Consider the following 18328-nt stretch of genomic DNA (forward strand, 5'->3'; position numbering starts at 1 on the left):
GAACTAAAAGCATAGTTCTTGTTATAAAATAACACATATGCGTATAATCTACAATAAATAATTAGGAAGCAACTCATAAGGTATATCTGCCTAACCGATGGCGTAGTGGTTAAGTCGCTGCCGTGGAATCAAGGGGTCCCGGGTTCGACTCTTGGTGGAGGCGCCTAGTGGTTCGGATCCCAATTTAAACTGTAGGTCCAGTCCCAAATATCCAATAAAGTGGACTTAAAAACAAGCTTAGAACAAAAGCTAATGTATATCTGAATAAGTTATGGAAAAACTAATGATATTAGGGTGACATTTTCTAATATGAATAGGCTACTTCACAATGTATGTTACTGCAGACTCATCTCGATTTTACACATGTCTTTCTCGTTCTCGTTAAAGCCACAGCGAATCTCAAAGGATCTTGTCTCGTTTCTCGTCTTTGATAATCTATTCAGCAATTAAATACCACTATTTTAATGCAAACCATTGCAAAAAGGTATTAACTATTTATAAAACTTAAAAATATCTCTAAGAAAAGGGAAATAATAAATTGAAAAGCGCATTTCCTAGTAAATAATAGGGACTTGGAACATTCAAATGACTATCACTATTTAGAAGTCTCGAAATGTAAAAATATTTTGATTGACTTTTTATGAGTTGCAAATTCTTTAGCAGTCTCAATAATAATGAGCAAAGAAACATTTTGATTAACTTTTTGAAGCATTGCAAATCCTATTTACAAATCACAAAATTCGAGATGAGTTCGTTATTTGTATCATCTACATTTTAGAAATGGTACTCACACGACACCATGGCCTCGCCAATGGCGGTGGTAGCGTCGTTGCCTTGTAATCAAGGGGTCCCGGGTTCGATAGTGGTTCGGATCCAACTTCTAACTGTAGGTCCAGTCCCGATTAGCCTTACTGTGCATAAAGTGGACCAAAACAACAAATCAACAACAAAGACAGAGAGGCGGGAATGGGAGAAGTAGAATGAAAATGGAAAGGAGTTTGAGAGAGACGGAAAAGAAAGAAAGAGGGAGGAAGAGAGAAATAAAAGTAGGAAGAGAAAGAGGGTTGTAAGAGAGGGGTGAAGAGAAGGAAGGGTAGAAAGAGAGAGGAAGAATGTAAGATAAGGAATGAAGTAAGAAAGAGAGAGAAGGAAGATAAAGAAAGAAGAAGAGAGGGGGAATTATTTCAACTTACCTGTTACAGCAACGCAAAAACTGGCAAATGCTTCTCGAATATTCCACGTTGGGCACAATACGATTTTTCCAGTTCATTTCTATTGCCCTCGAAAGCAACAATATGTCTTTGCCCTTCCTTTGTGCTTTACGCAACTAGATCATTATGGAAGTTGTCACCTCGGTTGAACAAACAAGGGGACGTGAAAGGGGCGTTTTATTCCTCTGCCTTCTTACGGTCAAAACTGTTAATGGTCTCCCAACATCCCGTGCATTTTATTGCCTCTGCTGGTATATATAGCTGCTTAACTCTGGGACACAGCATCAGTTGAATCATCACCGATTCAGCAGTCGATACCTTCTGCACCTCCAACATGGCGCCTGATTTCAGGAAAGCCGGTAAGTATGACGAAAAATTGTGATTAGAAAAGTGCTGAACTTAGCTCACTGCAAAACTATGGAGTTTAAAATGCTCAGTTGGTGCATCCAAAAATGTTCGCATTGTATACGCTAAGTTTCGTGATGAACGAAATCAATTAACTTTACCAAAAAAAAATCAGTCATGTTAGAATCCTGATAATGATGATCTACGCATAATTGGCATATTACAATAGGTGGGTTTCATGTGACGTCAGGGAAATTTTATTTGTCGTTTGCAAGGAAATGTCTGCACCAACTGCACGTTTGTTTTAAATCACGAATGCCTGTGTTAGGATCTCCCTCCCGCCCGCTTGAATTCCATATGATTACAAGAACTGGCCACAATCATGGCTGCTCCTAGCCACAATACAACAGTTTGTGACGTAGGTGAAACACTCCTATAATTATGAAACGCGTATTTTAATGATCGCATTTAAATATACAGGCTATAGTACAGAATGTTATTATACTTTACTTTCCTGTTGATATTGCTTCCGTGATTTGTCAGTTTGTATACTGTTAATAACTTTAGCAATGATGTTTCTATGCCACCATACTTGTCACCAGTAACGGATCAAGGTGGGTGCTATTGATGCTGCAGCATTAGGCCCATTCTTGAAATAGGCCTAGATGAAAACAGACGAGAATTTTTCCGAAAGCTGAACAGTTTTCTTTTGCTATATTAACCTGAAAATAAATCTTAGAATGAAATTTGGAGCCCCAATTTCGGACGCCTAGGCACAGCGTTACTTATTATAGAGTTACTATTATTCTTTGCGCTGTGACGTAACTATAACGTCGTTGTATTTATTGTTCACCGAAGATTTCAAGTTAATGCTATCAATTTTACGTTAAAAAGTTTACTTAGTAATTTAGCTGCGTTTTTTGCAATATCTTGGCGATTGTTGCCACTTTATTATTGTTCGGTAAGTGCGACGTAGTCAGTGAGTGCGACGTAGCATCAGGCCCAATTTCGTCTTAATCCGGCCCTGCTTTACACAAGAAGATCTTGCACTAATACTTGAATTAGCATCATTTGTAGCTAGGTGGTTTTGCAATTATATCTTCACAGGTTCACACATTTCTGACCCTTAAACTGATCAAATAATGGACCTCCTCGACATTACTTTTCCGATCCCGTGAAACCAGAAGTATCTGAGAATAATAAGCTCTCTGGGGTAATGACCAATCACATAAAGAAATGCAAACTAAACGAAAGTATAAAGTATACGCATGGTATAGAAATGTTAACTACAGCAGATGGTATACTCTAATGAATAAAGTTAATCAGAGGATATGCGACGTATACAGCCGTCTCGACTACAGCCCTGTGCATAACCTAGCAGTGTTTTAGCAGAATTCACGTTGTTCACAGATTCGCGAAGGCCTGCCGCAGTCTTAACTAGCTTCAGTGGCAACTGAACCATATGCAGTTGCAGATTTGCACCCTAGTTCAGATATGCACATTGGATCTTAATTTTACTGCGTCGCAGTACACTCTTCTACACTAGATCTAATAGGAAGTACGGTGATAGACAATAATATTTGAATTGCTGATTACTGAAGCTGGCGTCTGTGATTCAGTGGCTAACGTACTGGGCTGCAAACTCTCAGTTTGAATCCCGAGGCATATATAATCCATAATTCATTGTAAACGTCAACGTCACTATTACCCTAGGCAGTCAACGTAAAATAACTGCATTTTTTTCTTTTAAAATATGTAAAAAAAGTAATAATCGCATATTTTCAGTATTTACTAAGTTGTAGAATACAATGCGTAAAAATCTGGTATCCGTTCTTAGGAAAAAAACAGGTTTAATAAATGTTACACGCCGTCAGCACATGGACGTTTAGGATTGTCAGCACCTATCTATGTGGTGAAGTGGTTAGCCAGGGGTTCTGGTTTCAAATTCCGGCCTGGGCATGCTACATGATTGTGCAATGTATGTATTATGTTATGCAGTAGTAAATTTTTAAAAAAATCTCCTTGAAGGGATGGTAGCATTAAAAACAAAGGCTACACTGAGCTCTGCTTCTGGGTGTTCTTTGTGAATGTCTCATCAACTTCAATCATGCTCATCGTCGCGATTAGCTAAAGTGTTAGATTGTTTTAGTGGAGTTCCCAACTACTCAGTTACATGTATTTCATTCAAGTTATCCTCACACTGCTTGCTCAATAGACATTGTGATGCTGATCGAATCCGGGATTGTTCACACCATTAGGCTTCATGCATTAACACTGATATGCAATTGCATTACTAACCTGACTTTAATTTTATTTCAGTGGCGGTGCTACTCCTTTTATCACCGTTAATAAGAGCGGAACAAGTGTCCATAGAATGTTCCACTCACTGCACATCCTGTATCGACGTGGACCCATCCCAATGTGGTCCAGGGACTATGTTCAGGGTTGACGGAGATCCTTGTGGATGCTGCGACGCTTGCGTGCAACTACAAGGTACGCTCTCATCTCCATGAAGATATAATTTTGCTGCCGAAAAGTGAAGGATAAAAAATAAAGTGTGGAGTTAGGGGATGTGGAGTTAGGGCCCCACACTTTCTTTATCACGGCCGAAGGTGGGGGTGATGTGATCAGCACCACGTCCCTGGACGCCTTTATCCCACAGAGTTTCCTCCAGGTTCACACTTCATACACGCTGGGTGGGAGCCGGAGCCGCTTGAACAGGTGGGAAAAAATCCCGGTTGTCCGCCGAAGGGGATCGAACTCCGGTCTCTCCCATGGTAGTCAGACGACAGAGCTATCGCTGCTCTGTTAAGTATATATACGAGGAATATCACAATTCTTAATATCTCTCAAAAAACCAGAGGTACAATACCTGAACTTGTGTTAAGCTACAATATGAACTTATGATGATGTATAAGATTGTAGGATCCCTTGTATTATTTTATTATTATGTATTCAATTTTGTAATTTTGTATCTCTTATTTTGACATAGTGATGTACCTGATTGCGATATCGTGCTCATCACTTAATAATAAATATATTATTATCACCACAGTACATCTAATACTGGAATATGGTTATGAAGCCTGTAGCGCATAGACACATAGTAAAACTAAGTCATTTCAGGAACTATTTATTACATCATCTAACTAGCAAATTTGAAGTTACAACAGTAATGGCGCCAAAAGAAAATGAGTAAGGAGGAAGAGGGTGATCAGGAATATTTTCTGGGACATTCATATTTAATATGCAACTAAATACTATAAAAAATTATATATTTGATCTATTTACCTAGTATTTCTTCATTCCTAGGGGGGGCGTAAAAGGGTGGAACAGGTCGATCTGTTGAATGAGTAGTAATTTCGAATGTGGACACAGAAGTACCGCGACAATTCATGTTTATATGTTATAGTAAGTTATGACTTGAGTTATAATATTTATGGGAAGTGCAATGGTGAATGAATACTATTATATAGTTATATAATAGTATTAATATAGTATTAAATAGTATATAATATCTCCGTCGTTATTCGCCTAAGTGTAAATATGCTATATTATTTATGTCTTTTTTATTCTTTCAGACGTAGGCCAGCCTTGTAATTCTAGACTTGTCCTAAGTTTAGAAGGAGGCTCCGTAGACCTGTCCGTGTCTAGTGCTGAATGTAGGCCAGGATTCGAATGTGTCAGCGGACTTTGCAGCTACCAGACAGGTAAATTATATTCCACAAGGCTTATAATTGAAAACAAAGGGTTGTGTTCGAAATCTACACATGGCGCATTCCACGAAAAGTGGCCCTAGTCCGTGTTAATAACAAAATGAATCAATATGGAAATTGCTATTGCTTTTACTTGCATTAACGTTTTGATGTTTGTTTCACCAATAAAAGTTACTAACATCTGCAGCCTATATGCTTCACAGATAAATGAAGTAAAATCTTGCCATATTTTTAAAACCTCTCACACGCAACACATTTTTATTATTGCTTTTATTGCAAACAAGCCGTGCAATCATACTCGAGTGTTTTTCATTTCTTAGTAGACACCATACGAAATCAAATACATTATGAATATTTGAATTCAATCTCATATGTCGAGCCTTACATATTGTGTGTAAAATGTCAGACACGTAACGCTGGAATGCCTCCAATACAAATAATTTTCAGAACAAAAACCACTACACTTCTATAAATTGATAATTTTGTTAGTGGAAATGTCTGGTGCAAAATATATTCATATCTTAATATTACAACGGATTATTCAATACAACAATACCATAAAGAGAGGAACTTCATATATCCTTACACGTATTGAGACTTCTAAGTGAAATTTACAGTAGTCACTCTCGTTTTGCAGCATATGACTTCTAAATAGGACTTAAAATACTTCCAAAACCAATCAAACTCGTGTAGTTTCGTAAATTGTGACTTTTACACAGGATTTTTACAAAACTTCTAAAGTCAATGTTCTCAGAGTCATTCAAATTACAAAATAGAATTTGCAATTCTTAAAAAGTCAATCAAAATGAAGAGCCTCCCCGGTGGCGAAGAGGTAATGTCGTAATGAAGGGGTTCAATACCCAGCTGAGACACATTGCACAGTGGTTCGGTTCGCACTTTAAACTGTGGGTCCACTCCCGATTAGCCTATCTATGGGCTTAATATAATTCAATGAAAATGTTCCTTTTCACATATTAAGATTTCTGAATAGAGAAAGGGAAAAGAAACAAAATTTTAGGAGGCAATTTTCTGACTGGCTCCACTTCATTTCGAACAATGAGACCAACAAAAATAGCCCTTGCACTATTTTTCGGTGTTGCATACTTTCCTTTAATAATTAGAGCTTTTACGTACAAGAAACAATAACAACAATGATGCCAATGTGAAGTATGAAATCTCCTCTGCAATTTTTTTTCACAACTTTAATGACTATTTGATTAACATCAACTACAGCAGAACACATCCTTATATGAAGAGTCAAGTGTGGTTACTATAACTTGAAATTAACTACACCAACAAAAAATGACAAATTATCTTCTCTGCAGGATCATGCGGTGGAAATAGCTTCTGGATGGGCTACGCACCAGTCTGTGACGAAAATATGCGTTACGCACCTCAACAATGCAACGGATCCAGCTGCTTCTGTGTGGACATATACTTCGGAACGCCCCTAATATACCGAGCTCTGTCTCTCATTGAAGCCTCTATGTCCAATTGCCGTAAGTAAAAATAGAAATTCATAATTCTTCAAAGCTGGTAACGAAATCTATCTAAAAACATCTACGGTCTTAGACATGGGTTGCCATCAACAAAACGGGAATATTAAAAAAAATAATAATAATAAATAAATAAATAAATTAAAAAATGTATGGAATTTATTAAACGGCATGTGTATTCTCCTTTACCGTATACAAGTTAAAACTCGTATGAAGCAAAATTGGTAACTTTTCTTTCACAGTAAATGCTACATGAAGAACAAGTTACGTGACAAGCATAATATAATTTCGTTCTTAAATTGTATCAGTATTTTCGATATTCTGATAAGTTAATTCACACATTTATGAGTAATGTATTATTCAAACGATATTCTTTATCCTCATGTTTACATAGGCACAAGCTACAATCACATTTCGCGAATGTATTTATAAACATTACAATTTGAACATACTTATTCTCTTTCATTCTAACTAAAAAGCATTAATTATAACAATAGTTTAAAATCACGGACCGATCTTCGTGACGAAGTGGTTAGCACAGCGAGCTACAACTCCAAGGGTTACAGGTTCGAATGATCTGTGTTCCTTTTGAATGTCCTGGAATCAATTTCATTAGATCATCACTAATCTACAGCGTTGCGGTTAGCGAAAAGTGCAAGAAAAACAACGCTTATTAACAAAAACAAAAAATTTCACATGAATGATATGCATTACGACTGACATCTGTTACACAAGAAAAACAGAATTTCAACCCATTGTACGAAACATTCATTATTTCACCTCCATTCAATATAAAGGAATCATATTCAATGTAATGATATGACGAAATTCCATACTCTTTCAATAACTAATGAGATCTCCTATTTTACAGTATGTCCACCGTCAATCAGCTACCCACATATCACAGGACCGTCTCAGCTATTTCCAGTATCAAGATCAGTTTGCGATGAGTTCGGCAACTTTGAAGAGGTTCAGTGTTCCACATGGCACTGCTGGTGCGCAGATCGTATTACCGGAAACCCTATCAGAGGTACTAAAGTCGACATACCCGAAAATCATGCAGAGCTCAAGACATGTGATCAACTAAGTGTGTACACATTGTCACCGAAATTAAGCTTAGAACAAATATCCGAATTCGGCACTCTCTTGGCACATTTAGAAACAGATTGCGACCAACCTCCGTCTGGCACTACCAGTTCAAAGAAACCACAACCAGATGATTCCGGCCCTGATTCTCCATACCCTGGAGGCCCAGCATCAAGAGAACCGGAACAAAGACCACAATCCGATGACTTAAATATGCAAGATGACGCAGGTAGACCTGGATCACCATTCCCTCAAGGCCCATCACGAAGACCGGGACAAGGACCACAACCAGATGACTCTGGCCCTGATTCTCCATTCCCTCGAAGACCAGGACGAGGACAACAGCCAAATGGCCCTGATGCTGGAGACGATCAGAATAAACCAGGAATGCCTAATGATCCCTCCACACAGAAGTATTCAAGTCTATACAAATCTACTAAACAGACAGAAACAAGCAGTGTATTTATGGGAAATGATGTAAGTGGACGAGAAGGACCATCCACACCGAAGGGACCCGGAAAAAGCCCACAACCACAACCAGATGATTCTGGTTCTGCCTCTACATACCCTGGAGGCCCATCTTCAAAGATACCGGGACTAAGACCACAACCCGATGACTCTGGTCCTGAATCTCCATACGCTGGAGGCCCATCTTCAAAGGGACCGGGACTAAGACCACAACCCGATGACTCTGGTCCTGAAACTCCATACCCTGGAGGCACATCTTCAAGAGGACCGGGAAAGAGACCACAACCGGATAACTCCGCCCCTTATTCCTCATTCCCAGGTGGCCCATCTTCAAGAAGACCAGGACAAAGCCCACAACCCGATGACTCAGGTATGCAAGATGACGCAGGTAAATCTGAATCTCAATTCCCTCAAGGCCCATCTTCAAGAGGACCGGAACAAAAACCAGAAACATATGGCTCTGGCCCTGATTATTCATACCCCGGAGGCCCATCTTCAAGAGGACCGGGACAAAGACCACAACCCGATGACTCACGTATGCAAGATGACGCAAGGAAACTTGAATCTCCATTCGCTCAAGGTCCATCATCAAGAAGACCGGGACAAGGACCACAACCAGATGACTCTGGCCCTGATTCTCCATTCGCTCGAAGACCAGGACAAGGACAACAGCCATACGGCCCCGATACCGGAGACGACCAGAATAAACCAGGAATGCCAAAGGATCCTTCCCCCCAGAAGTACTCAAGTTTATACAAATCGAATAAACAGACAGAAACAAGCAGTGTATTTGTAGGAGAGGATATAAATAGACCAAGAGGCCCATCAGCACCAAGAGAACCCGTAACAAGACCACAACCTGGTGACTCTGGCTCTGGTTCTCCATTCCCTGGAGGTCCATCTTCAAGAGGACCTGGACAAAGACCACAACCAGATGAGACAGGTCCTGCTTCTCCATACCCTGGAGACCCATATTCAAGAGGACCGAGACAAAGGCCACAACCCGATGAACCTGCCCCTGATTCTCTATATTCTGGAGACCTATCTTCAAAGGGACCGGGACAAAGACCACAACCCGATGATTCAGGTATGCAGAATGACGCAGGGATACCTGAATCACCATTCCCTCAAGGTCCATCGTCAAGAGGACCGGGACAAAGACCACAACCAGATGACTCTGGCCCTGATTCCCCATTCGCTCGAAGACCAGCACAAGGACAACAGCCATACGGCCCTGATGCCGGAGACGATCAGAATAAACCACGAATGCCAAAGGATTCTTCCCCCCAGAAGTATTCAAGTTTATACCAATCGAATAAACAGACAGAAACAAGCAGTGTATTTGTTGGAAAGGATGGAAATAGACCAAGAGGCCCATCAACTCCTAAAGGATCAGGAAGAAGACCACAACCTGGTGACTCTGGCTCTGGTTCTCCATTCCCTGAAGGTCCATCTTCAAGAGGACCTGGACAAAGACCACAACCAGATGAGACAGGTCCTGATTCTTCATACCCTGGAGGCTCATATTCAAGAGGACCGAGACAAAGACCACAGCCCGATGACTCTGATCCTGATTCTCTATATCCTGGAGGCCCATCTTCAAAGGGACCGGGACAAAGACCACAAACCGATGATTCAGGTATGCAAGATGACGCAGGGACGCCTGAATCTCCATTCCCTCAAGGTCCATCGTCAAAAGGACCGGGACAAAGACCACAACCCGATGACTCTCGCCTTGTTTCTCCATACCCTGGAAGCCCATCTTCAAACACACCTGGACAAACACCACAGCCCGATTACCCAGGTATGCAAGATGACGCAGGTAAACCTGAATATCCGTTCCCCCAGGGTCCATCATCAAGTGAGCCGGGACAAGGACCAAAACCAGAAGGCTCTGGCCCTGATTCTCCATTCCCTCGAAGACCAGGCCAAGGACAACAGCCATACGGCCCTGATGCAGGAGACGATCAGAATAAACCAGGAATGCCAAACGATCCTTCCACCCAGAAGTATTCAAGTTTATACAAATCAAATAAACAGACAGAAACAAGCAGTGCATTTGTTGGAAAGGATGTAAGGAGACCTAGAGGCCCATCAACTCCTAAAGGACCCGCGAGAAGACCACAACCTGGTGACTCTGGCTCTGGTTCTTCATTACCTCAAGGTCCATCTACAAGTGGCTCGAGACAAAGACCACAACCAGATGAAACAGGGCCTGATTCTCAATACCCTGTAGGCCCATCTTCAAGAGGACCGGGACAAAGACCACAACCCGATGACTATGGTATGCAAGATGACGAAAGGAAACCTGAATTTCCATTCCCCCAAGGTCCATCATCAAGAGGACCTGGACAAAGACCACAACCAGATGAGACAGGTCCTGCTTCTCCATACCCTGGAGGCCCATATTCAAGAGGACCGAGTCAAAAGCCACAACCCGATGACTCTGCCCCTGATTCTCTATATTCTGGAGGCCCATCTTCAAAGGGACCGGGACAAGGACCACAACCCGATGATTCAGGTATGCAGAATGACGCAAGGACACCTGAATCTCCATTCCCTCAAGGTCCAACGTCAAGAAGACCGGGACAAGGAACACAACCAGATAACTCTAGCCCTGATTCTCCCTTCTCTCGTAGACCAGAGCAAGGACAGCAGCCATACGGCCTTGATGGCGGAGACGATCAGAATAAACCACGAATGTCAAACGATCCTTCCCCCCAGAAGTACTCAAGTTTATACAAATCGAATAAACAGACAGAAACAAGCAGTGCATTTGTGGGAGAAGATGTAAATAGACCAAGAGGCCCATCAACAACGAGAGGACCCGGAAGAAGACCACAACCCGATGACTCTGGCTCTGGTTCTCCATTCCCTGGAGGTCCTTCTTCAAGAGGACCTGGACAAAGACCACAACCAGATGAAACAGGTCCTGCTTCACCATACATTGGAGGCCCATATTCAAGAGTATCGGAGCAAAGACCACAACCCGATGGCTCTGCTTCTGATTCTCTTTACCCTCAAGGCCCATCTTCAAGAGGACCGGAACAAAGACCAGAAACATATGGCTCTGGCCCTGATTATTCATATCGCGGAAGCCCATCTTCAAGAGGACCGGGACAAAGACCACAACCCGATGACTCACGTATGCAAGATGACGCAGGGAAACTTGAATCTCCATTCGCTCAAGGTCCATCATCAAGAAGACCGGGACAAGGACCACAACCAGATGACTCTGGCCCTGATTCTCCATTCGCTCGAAGACCAGGACAAGGACAACAGCCATACGGCCCTGATACCGGAGACGACCAGAATAAACCAGGAATGCCAAAGGATCCTTCCCCCCAGAAGTACTCAAGTTTATACAAATCGAATAAACAGACAGAAACAAGCAGTGTATTTGTAGGAGAGGATATAAATAGACCAAGAGGCCCATCAACACCAAGAGAACCCGTAACAAGACCACAACCTGGTGACTCTGGCTCTGGTTCTCCATTCCCTGGAGGTCCATCTTCAAGAGGACCTGGACAAAGACCACAACCAGATGAGACAGGTCCTGCTTCTCCATACCCTGGAGGCCCATATTCAAGAGAACCGAGACAAAGGCCACAACCCGATGAATCTGCCCCTGATTCTCTATATTCTGGAGGCCCATCTTCAAAGGGACCGGGACAAAGACCACAACCCGATGATTCAGGTATGCAGAATGACGCAGGGACAAATGAATCTCCATTCCCTCAAGGTCCATCGTCAAGAGGACCGGGACAAAGACCACAACCAGATGACTCTGGCCCTGATTCCCCATTCGCTCGAAGACCAGCACAAGGACAACAGCCATACGGCCCTGATGCCGGAGACGATCAGAATAAACCACGAATGCCAAAGGATTCTTCCCCCCAGAAGTATTCAAGTTTATACCAATCGAATAAACAGACAGAAACAAGCAGTGTATTTGTTGGAAAGGATGGAAATAGACCAAGAGGCCCATCAACTCCTAAAGGACCAGGAAGAAGACCACAACCTGGTGACTCTGGCTCTGGTTCTCCATTCCCTGGAGGTCCATCTTCAAGAGGACCTGGACAAAGACCACAACCAGATGAGACAGGCCCTGATTCTTCATACCCTGGAGGCTCATATTCAAGAGGACCGAGACAAAGACCACAGCCCGATGACTCTGATCCTGATTCTCTATATCCTGGAGGCCCATCTTCAAAGGGACCGGGACAAAGACCACAAACCGATGATTCAGGTATGCAAGATGACGCAGGGACGCCTGAATCTCCATTCCCTCAAGGTCCATCGTCAAGAGGACCGGGACAAAGACCACAACCCGATGACTCTCGCCTTGTTTCTCCATACCCTGGAAGCCCATCTTCAAAAACACCGGGACAAACACCACAGCCCGATTACCCAGGTATGCAAGATGACGCAGGTAAACCTGAATATCCGTTCCCCCAGGGTCCATCATCAAGTGAGCCGGGACAAGGACCAAAACCAGAAGGCTCTGGCCCTGATTCTCCATTCCCTCGAAGACCAGGCCAAGGACAACAGCCATACGGCCCTGATGCAGGAGACGATCAGAATAAACCAGGAATGCCTAATGAACCCTCCAACCAGAAGTATTCAAGTCTATACAAATCAAATAAACAGACAGAAACAAGCAGTGTATTTGTTGAAAAGGATGTAAATAGACCAAGAGGCCCATCAACTCCGAAAGAACCCGCGAGAAGACCACAACCTGGTGACTCGGCCTCTGGTTCTTCATTACCTCAAGGTTCATCTACAAGTGGATCGAGACAAAGACCACAACCAGATGAAACAGGTTCTGTTTCTCCATACCCTGGAGGCCCATCTTCAACAGGAACAAAGCAAATAACACAACCCGATGACTCTGGCTTTGATTCTCAATACCCTCAAGACCCATCATCAAGTGGACAGGAACAAGGACCACAACCCGATGACTCTGGCCCTGCATCTTTATACCCTGGAGGCCCATCTTCAAGAGGACCAGAAGAAAGACCACAACCAGATGAAACAGGTCCAGCTTCTCCATACCCTCAAGGGCCATCTTCAAGAGGACCGGGACAAAGACCACAACCCGATGACTCACGTATGCAAGATGACGCAGGGACACTTGAATCTTCAGTCCCTCAAGGTCCATCATCAAGAAGACCGGGACAAGGACCACAACCAGATGACTCTGGCCCTGATTCTCCATTCGCTCGAAGACCAGGACAAGGACAACAGCCATACGGCCCTGATGCCGGAGACGTTCAGAATAAACCAGGAATGCCAAAGGATCCTTCCCCCCAGAAGTACTCAAGTTTATACAAATCGAATAAACAGACAGAAACAAGCAGTGTATTTGTAGGAGAGGATATAAATAGACCAAGAGGCCCATCAGCACCAAGAGAACCCGAAACAAGACCACAACCTGGTGACTCTGACTCTGGTTCTCCATTCCCTGGAGGTCCATCTTCAAGAGGACCTGGACAAAGACCACAACCAGATGAGACAGGTCCTGCTTCTCCATACCCTGGAGGCCCATATTCAAGAGGACCGAGTCAAAGGCCACAACCCGATGACTCTGCCCCTGATTCTCTATATTCTGGAGGCCCATCTTCAAAGGGACCGGGACAAAGACCACAACCCGATGATTCAGGTATGCAAGATGACGCAGGGACACCTGAATCTCCATTCCCTCAAGGTCCATCGTCAAGTGGACCGGGACAAGGACCACAACCAGATGATTCTGGCGCTGATTCTCCATTCCTTCAAAGACCAGGGCAAGGACAACAGCCATACGGCCCTGATGCTGGAGACGATCAGAATAAACCACGAATGCCAAAGGATTCTTCCCCCCAGAAGTACTCAAGTTTATACCAATCGAATAAACAGACAGAAACAAGCAGTGTATTTGTGGGAGAGGATGTAAATAGACCAAGAGGCCCATCAACACCGAGCAGACCCGGAAGAAGACCACAACCTGGTGACTCGGCCTCTGGTTCTCCATTCCCTGGAGGTCCTTCTTCAAGAGGACCTGGACAAAGACCACAACCAGATGAGACAGGTCCTGATTCTTCATACCCTGGAGGCTCATCTTCAAGAGGACCGGGACAAAGACCACAACCCGATAACTCTGGCTCTGATTCTCAATACCCCAAAGGCCCATCTTCAAGAGGACCGAAGCAAATACCACAACCCGATGACTCTGGCTCTGATTCTCAATACCCTAAAGGCCCATCTTCAAGAGGACCGGAAAAAATACCACAAACCGATGAATATGGTATGCAAGATGACGCAGGGAGACCTGAATCTCCATTCCCTCAAGGTTCATCATCAAGAGAACCGGGACAAAGACCACAACCAGATGACTCTGGCTCTGATTCTCCTTTCCCTCGAGGACCAGGACAAGCACAACTGCCTTACGGCCCTGATGCAGGAGACGACCAGAATAAACAACAACCGGGAATGCCAAACGATCCTTCCCCCCAGAAGTATTCAAGTTTATACAAATCGAATAAACAGACAGAAACAAGCAGTGTATTTGTGGAAGAGGATGTAAATAGACCAAGAGGCCCATCAACACCGAGAGGATCTGGAAGAAGACCACAACCTGGTGACTCGGGCTCTGGGTCTCCATTTTCTGGACCTGGACAAAGACCACAACCAGATGAAACAGGTCCTGCTTCTCAATACCCTGGAGGCCCATATTCAAGAGGACCGAGACAAAGACCAGAACCCGATGACTCTGCCCCTGATTCTCTATATTCTGGAGGCCCATCTTCAAAGGGACCGGGAGAAATGCCACAACCCGATGACTCAAGTATGCAAGATGACGCAGGTAAACCTGTATCTCCGTTCCCTCAAGGTCCATCATCAAGAGGACCGGGACAAGGACCGCAACCTGGTGACTACGATTCTTATTCTCCATTCCCTCGAGGACCTGGACAAGGGCAACAGCCATATGGCTCTCAGGGCGGCGACGATCAGAATAAACCAAGAATGCCAAAGGATTCTTCCAGCAAGAAGTATTCAAGTTTATACAAAGCTAAAAAACAGACAGAAACAAACAGTGTATTGGTAGAAAAAGATATGAAAGGTGAAAGAGGCGCATCACCGAAAGGACCAGGCCGAAAGCCACAGCAGAATGGTCCTGACACACAAGACACGCAAGTTAGACCTCAAGGAGCATCGACGGGAGGACCCGGACAAGGACAAGAACAAAATCAACCTGACATGCAAGACGACGCAGGAAGGCCTGATTCTCCATTCCCTCAAGGTCCATCTCCAACAGAACAGGGAAGAAGACCACAATCTGGTGACTCTGATTCACCATTCCCTAGAGCTCCGTCTTCAAGACGACCGGGACAAAGACCACAACCCGATAACTATTACCCTGATTCTCCATTCCCTCGCGGACCAGTACAAGGACAACAGCCATATGGCCCTGATGCTGGAGACGGTCAGACGAAACCAAGAATGCCAGAGGATCCTTCCACGCAGAAGTATTCAAATTCATACAAAGCTACAAGACAGACAGAAACAAACAGTGTATTTGTAGAAAAGGATATAAATGGACCTAAAGGACCATCAACACCGAGAAAACAAGGACGAAGACCGCAACCAAATGGACCTGACATGCAAGAGGGCGCTGGCAAGCCTGGTTCCTCGTTCCCTCAAGGTCCATCTTCAAGAGGACCGGGACGAAAACCACAATCTGGTGACTATAAAGCAGACTTTCCTTTCGGTAGAGATCCATCTTCAAAAGGACCGGGACAAAGACCACTGCCAGATGACTCAGGTATGCAAGATGACGCAGGTAGACCTGGATCTCCATTCCCTCAAGGTCCATCATCAAGAGGACCTAAACAAAGACCACAACCCGATGACTCTGGATCTAATTCTCCATTCCCTCGAAGACCAGGAGAAGGACAACAGCCATATAACCCTGATGCCAGAGACAATCAGAAAGAAACACGAATGCCTAAAGATCCTTCAACACAGAAGTATTCAAGTACGTACAAAGATACAAGAAAGACAGAAACAAGCAACGTGCTTGTAGAAAAGGATTCGGCTAGACCTGCTTCCACATTGCCGAGAGGCCCATCAACACCGACAGGACCAGGACGAAGATCACAACCAAGTGGTTCTGGTACAGAAGACAATCAAGGTAGTCCAGATTCTCCATTCACTCGAGGTCCATCTCCAATAGGACCTGGACAACGACCACAACCTGGTGACTCTGATCCTGATTCCCCATTGCCTAGAGATCCATCATCAAGAAGACCGGAACAGAGGCCACAACCAAACGACTTTGATATGCAAGATGACGCAGGTGCACCTGGTCCCCCATTCCCTCAAGGTCCGTCATTCAGAAGGCCGGGACAAGGACAGCAACCAGACGACTCTGGCTCCGATTCTCCATTCCCTCGAGGACCAGGAAAAGAACCACAACCATATGGACCTAACGATCCTTCCACAGAAAAGTTTTCAAGTACGGTCAAAGAGACTAAAAAGACAGAAACAAGCAACGCGTTTGTTGAAAAGGATTCAACTAGACCTGCTTCAACGTTCCCTAGAGGCCAATCAACACCGACAGGACCTGGACGAAGACCACAAGCAAATGATCCTGACATGCAAGACGACACTGGCAGGCCTAGGTACCCATTCCCTCAGGGTCCATCTTCAAGAGGGTCGAGACAAAGACCACAAGAAAATCAACTCGAAGCACAAGACGATACATATAAGCCTGGCTCATCAGCACCTACTGGTTCAGGAAGAAATCCACAAACATACGATCCATCACAACCAGATACCTCATTTTCATCACGTAAGTCAACGAACGTTGTGAAAACTGTTGAACAAAAATCATCCAGCCCATCTTCTCAAAATAAGATGTACCCCACACCTCGTAAACAAGGATCCTCTCCAACATTAAAGAATCGTGGATATCAACCTGCTGGATACGACACTCCTCCGTCCGATTTTGGTGGTGACATGACGAAGCAAGAATCACCGCAGTCCGATTATTTTCCTGATAATTCTGGACCAAGTAAGCAAATGAATTATCCAGACTCACAAGGTTCAGGCAGACCACAAGGACCGTACGGTCCTCCCTTCGATACAACGAAAGAAATGAAACCAACTTCCAACCTACCTCAATCTTCATCGAAAAGACCTGACTCTAATCGACCAGGATCGTCCCGGCCATCTGGCTCATCTCAATATGTAAGTAAGTTCTCAGAAAGAACTGAAGAAAGTGTTAACCGGCCTGCAACACCTCAAAGCCCAAAAGGATCAGGAAGTCAGTATGGAGGAGCCAACTCTGAAGGTAGCACAGTCTATCAAGATTCTTACAGCGAGCAAGACAAAAGCTATCGAGTTTCGAATGGTGGACCATCCGCAGAAGGATCTCAATCCAGCAACTATGTCGTCTCGTCAGGCCCTGGTGCTTCCCAACAGACATCAGAAGATTCCACGCAGATATCAGGTTCACGAAATGGCAAGATAATTAGGAAGAAGACCACTAAGCGAAGGCGTGTTACTAGCCAGGGTGCCGTCCGATCAGGAAGCGATTTCAACTCATTTTGGGGAGACATGAATAAGCAGTAACACTTTCGTCCCTTCGAGCCAAGAAAATCCTGCTTTATATATATCTATGAACAATTCTGATATGCAAATGTTACGATGTACTGTAATCGGAGTTGTGAATAAACATTAATTGCAGCATATAATAATATTATTATTATTATTTGAGAAGTATGTGAGAGTGAACCCTTTTCCAGCATGTTCCAAATGTATGTTCTTTACAATGTACTATAATCATTGCCACATGCGTATAATTGTGGTTAGTTTTCTCTTGAAATCTGAAGCTTCATAGGCTTCTTGCAACAGTCGCATTCCGAATAGATAGACTAAGCTTTCGAATATTAATCTGCGCAATTGATGGGCAACTTAGAAAAGTGGGCCCATGCATTCTTCTATGACATACGTTACATAGAAT

At 43.8% G+C, this 18328-nt stretch overlaps 1 protein-coding gene across 4 annotated transcripts; it reads left to right on the forward strand.

Annotated features, from left to right (window-relative positions):
• Nucleotides 1-1445: 1445 nt before the first annotated feature.
• LOC146001679 (uncharacterized) lies at nt 1446-18062 on the forward strand. 4 transcript variants are annotated; one of them, XM_083139320.1, is made up of 7 exons: nt 1446-1570; nt 3876-4049; nt 5138-5266; nt 6598-6771; nt 7640-8428; nt 8501-8575; nt 8648-18062. In XM_083139320.1, exons 1-7 carry the CDS (start codon nt 1546-1548, stop codon nt 17935-17937), a joined length of 10656 nt encoding a protein of 3551 aa, XP_082995446.1. In that variant the 5' UTR covers nt 1446-1545; the 3' UTR covers nt 17938-18062. The 4 variants fall into 4 exon arrangements, with proteins under 4 accessions (XP_082995446.1, XP_082995445.1, XP_082995444.1 ...); XM_083139319.1 differs by having other exon boundaries at nt 7640-8575; XM_083139318.1 differs by having other exon boundaries at nt 8501-18062.
• Nucleotides 18063-18328: the final 266 nt, after the last annotated feature.

Source organism: Lepisma saccharinum, chromosome 17 (genome assembly GCF_977018435.1).
Source record: "Lepisma saccharinum chromosome 17, izLepSacc3.1, whole genome shotgun sequence".
NCBI classification, from domain to species: Eukaryota; Metazoa; Arthropoda; class Insecta; order Zygentoma; family Lepismatidae; genus Lepisma; species Lepisma saccharinum.

Coding starts and splice junctions, on each gene's coding strand:
- LOC146001679 (XM_083139317.1), top strand. CDS start 1,546: ATGGCGCCTGATTTCAGGAAAGCCG. Junction 1,571..3,875: donor GCCTGATTTCAGGAAAGCCG/GTAAGTATGACG, acceptor ATTTTATTTCAG/TGGCGGTGCTACTCCTTTTA. Junction 6,772..7,639: donor AGCCTCTATGTCCAATTGCC/GTAAGTAAAAAT, acceptor CCTATTTTACAG/TATGTCCACCGTCAATCAGC.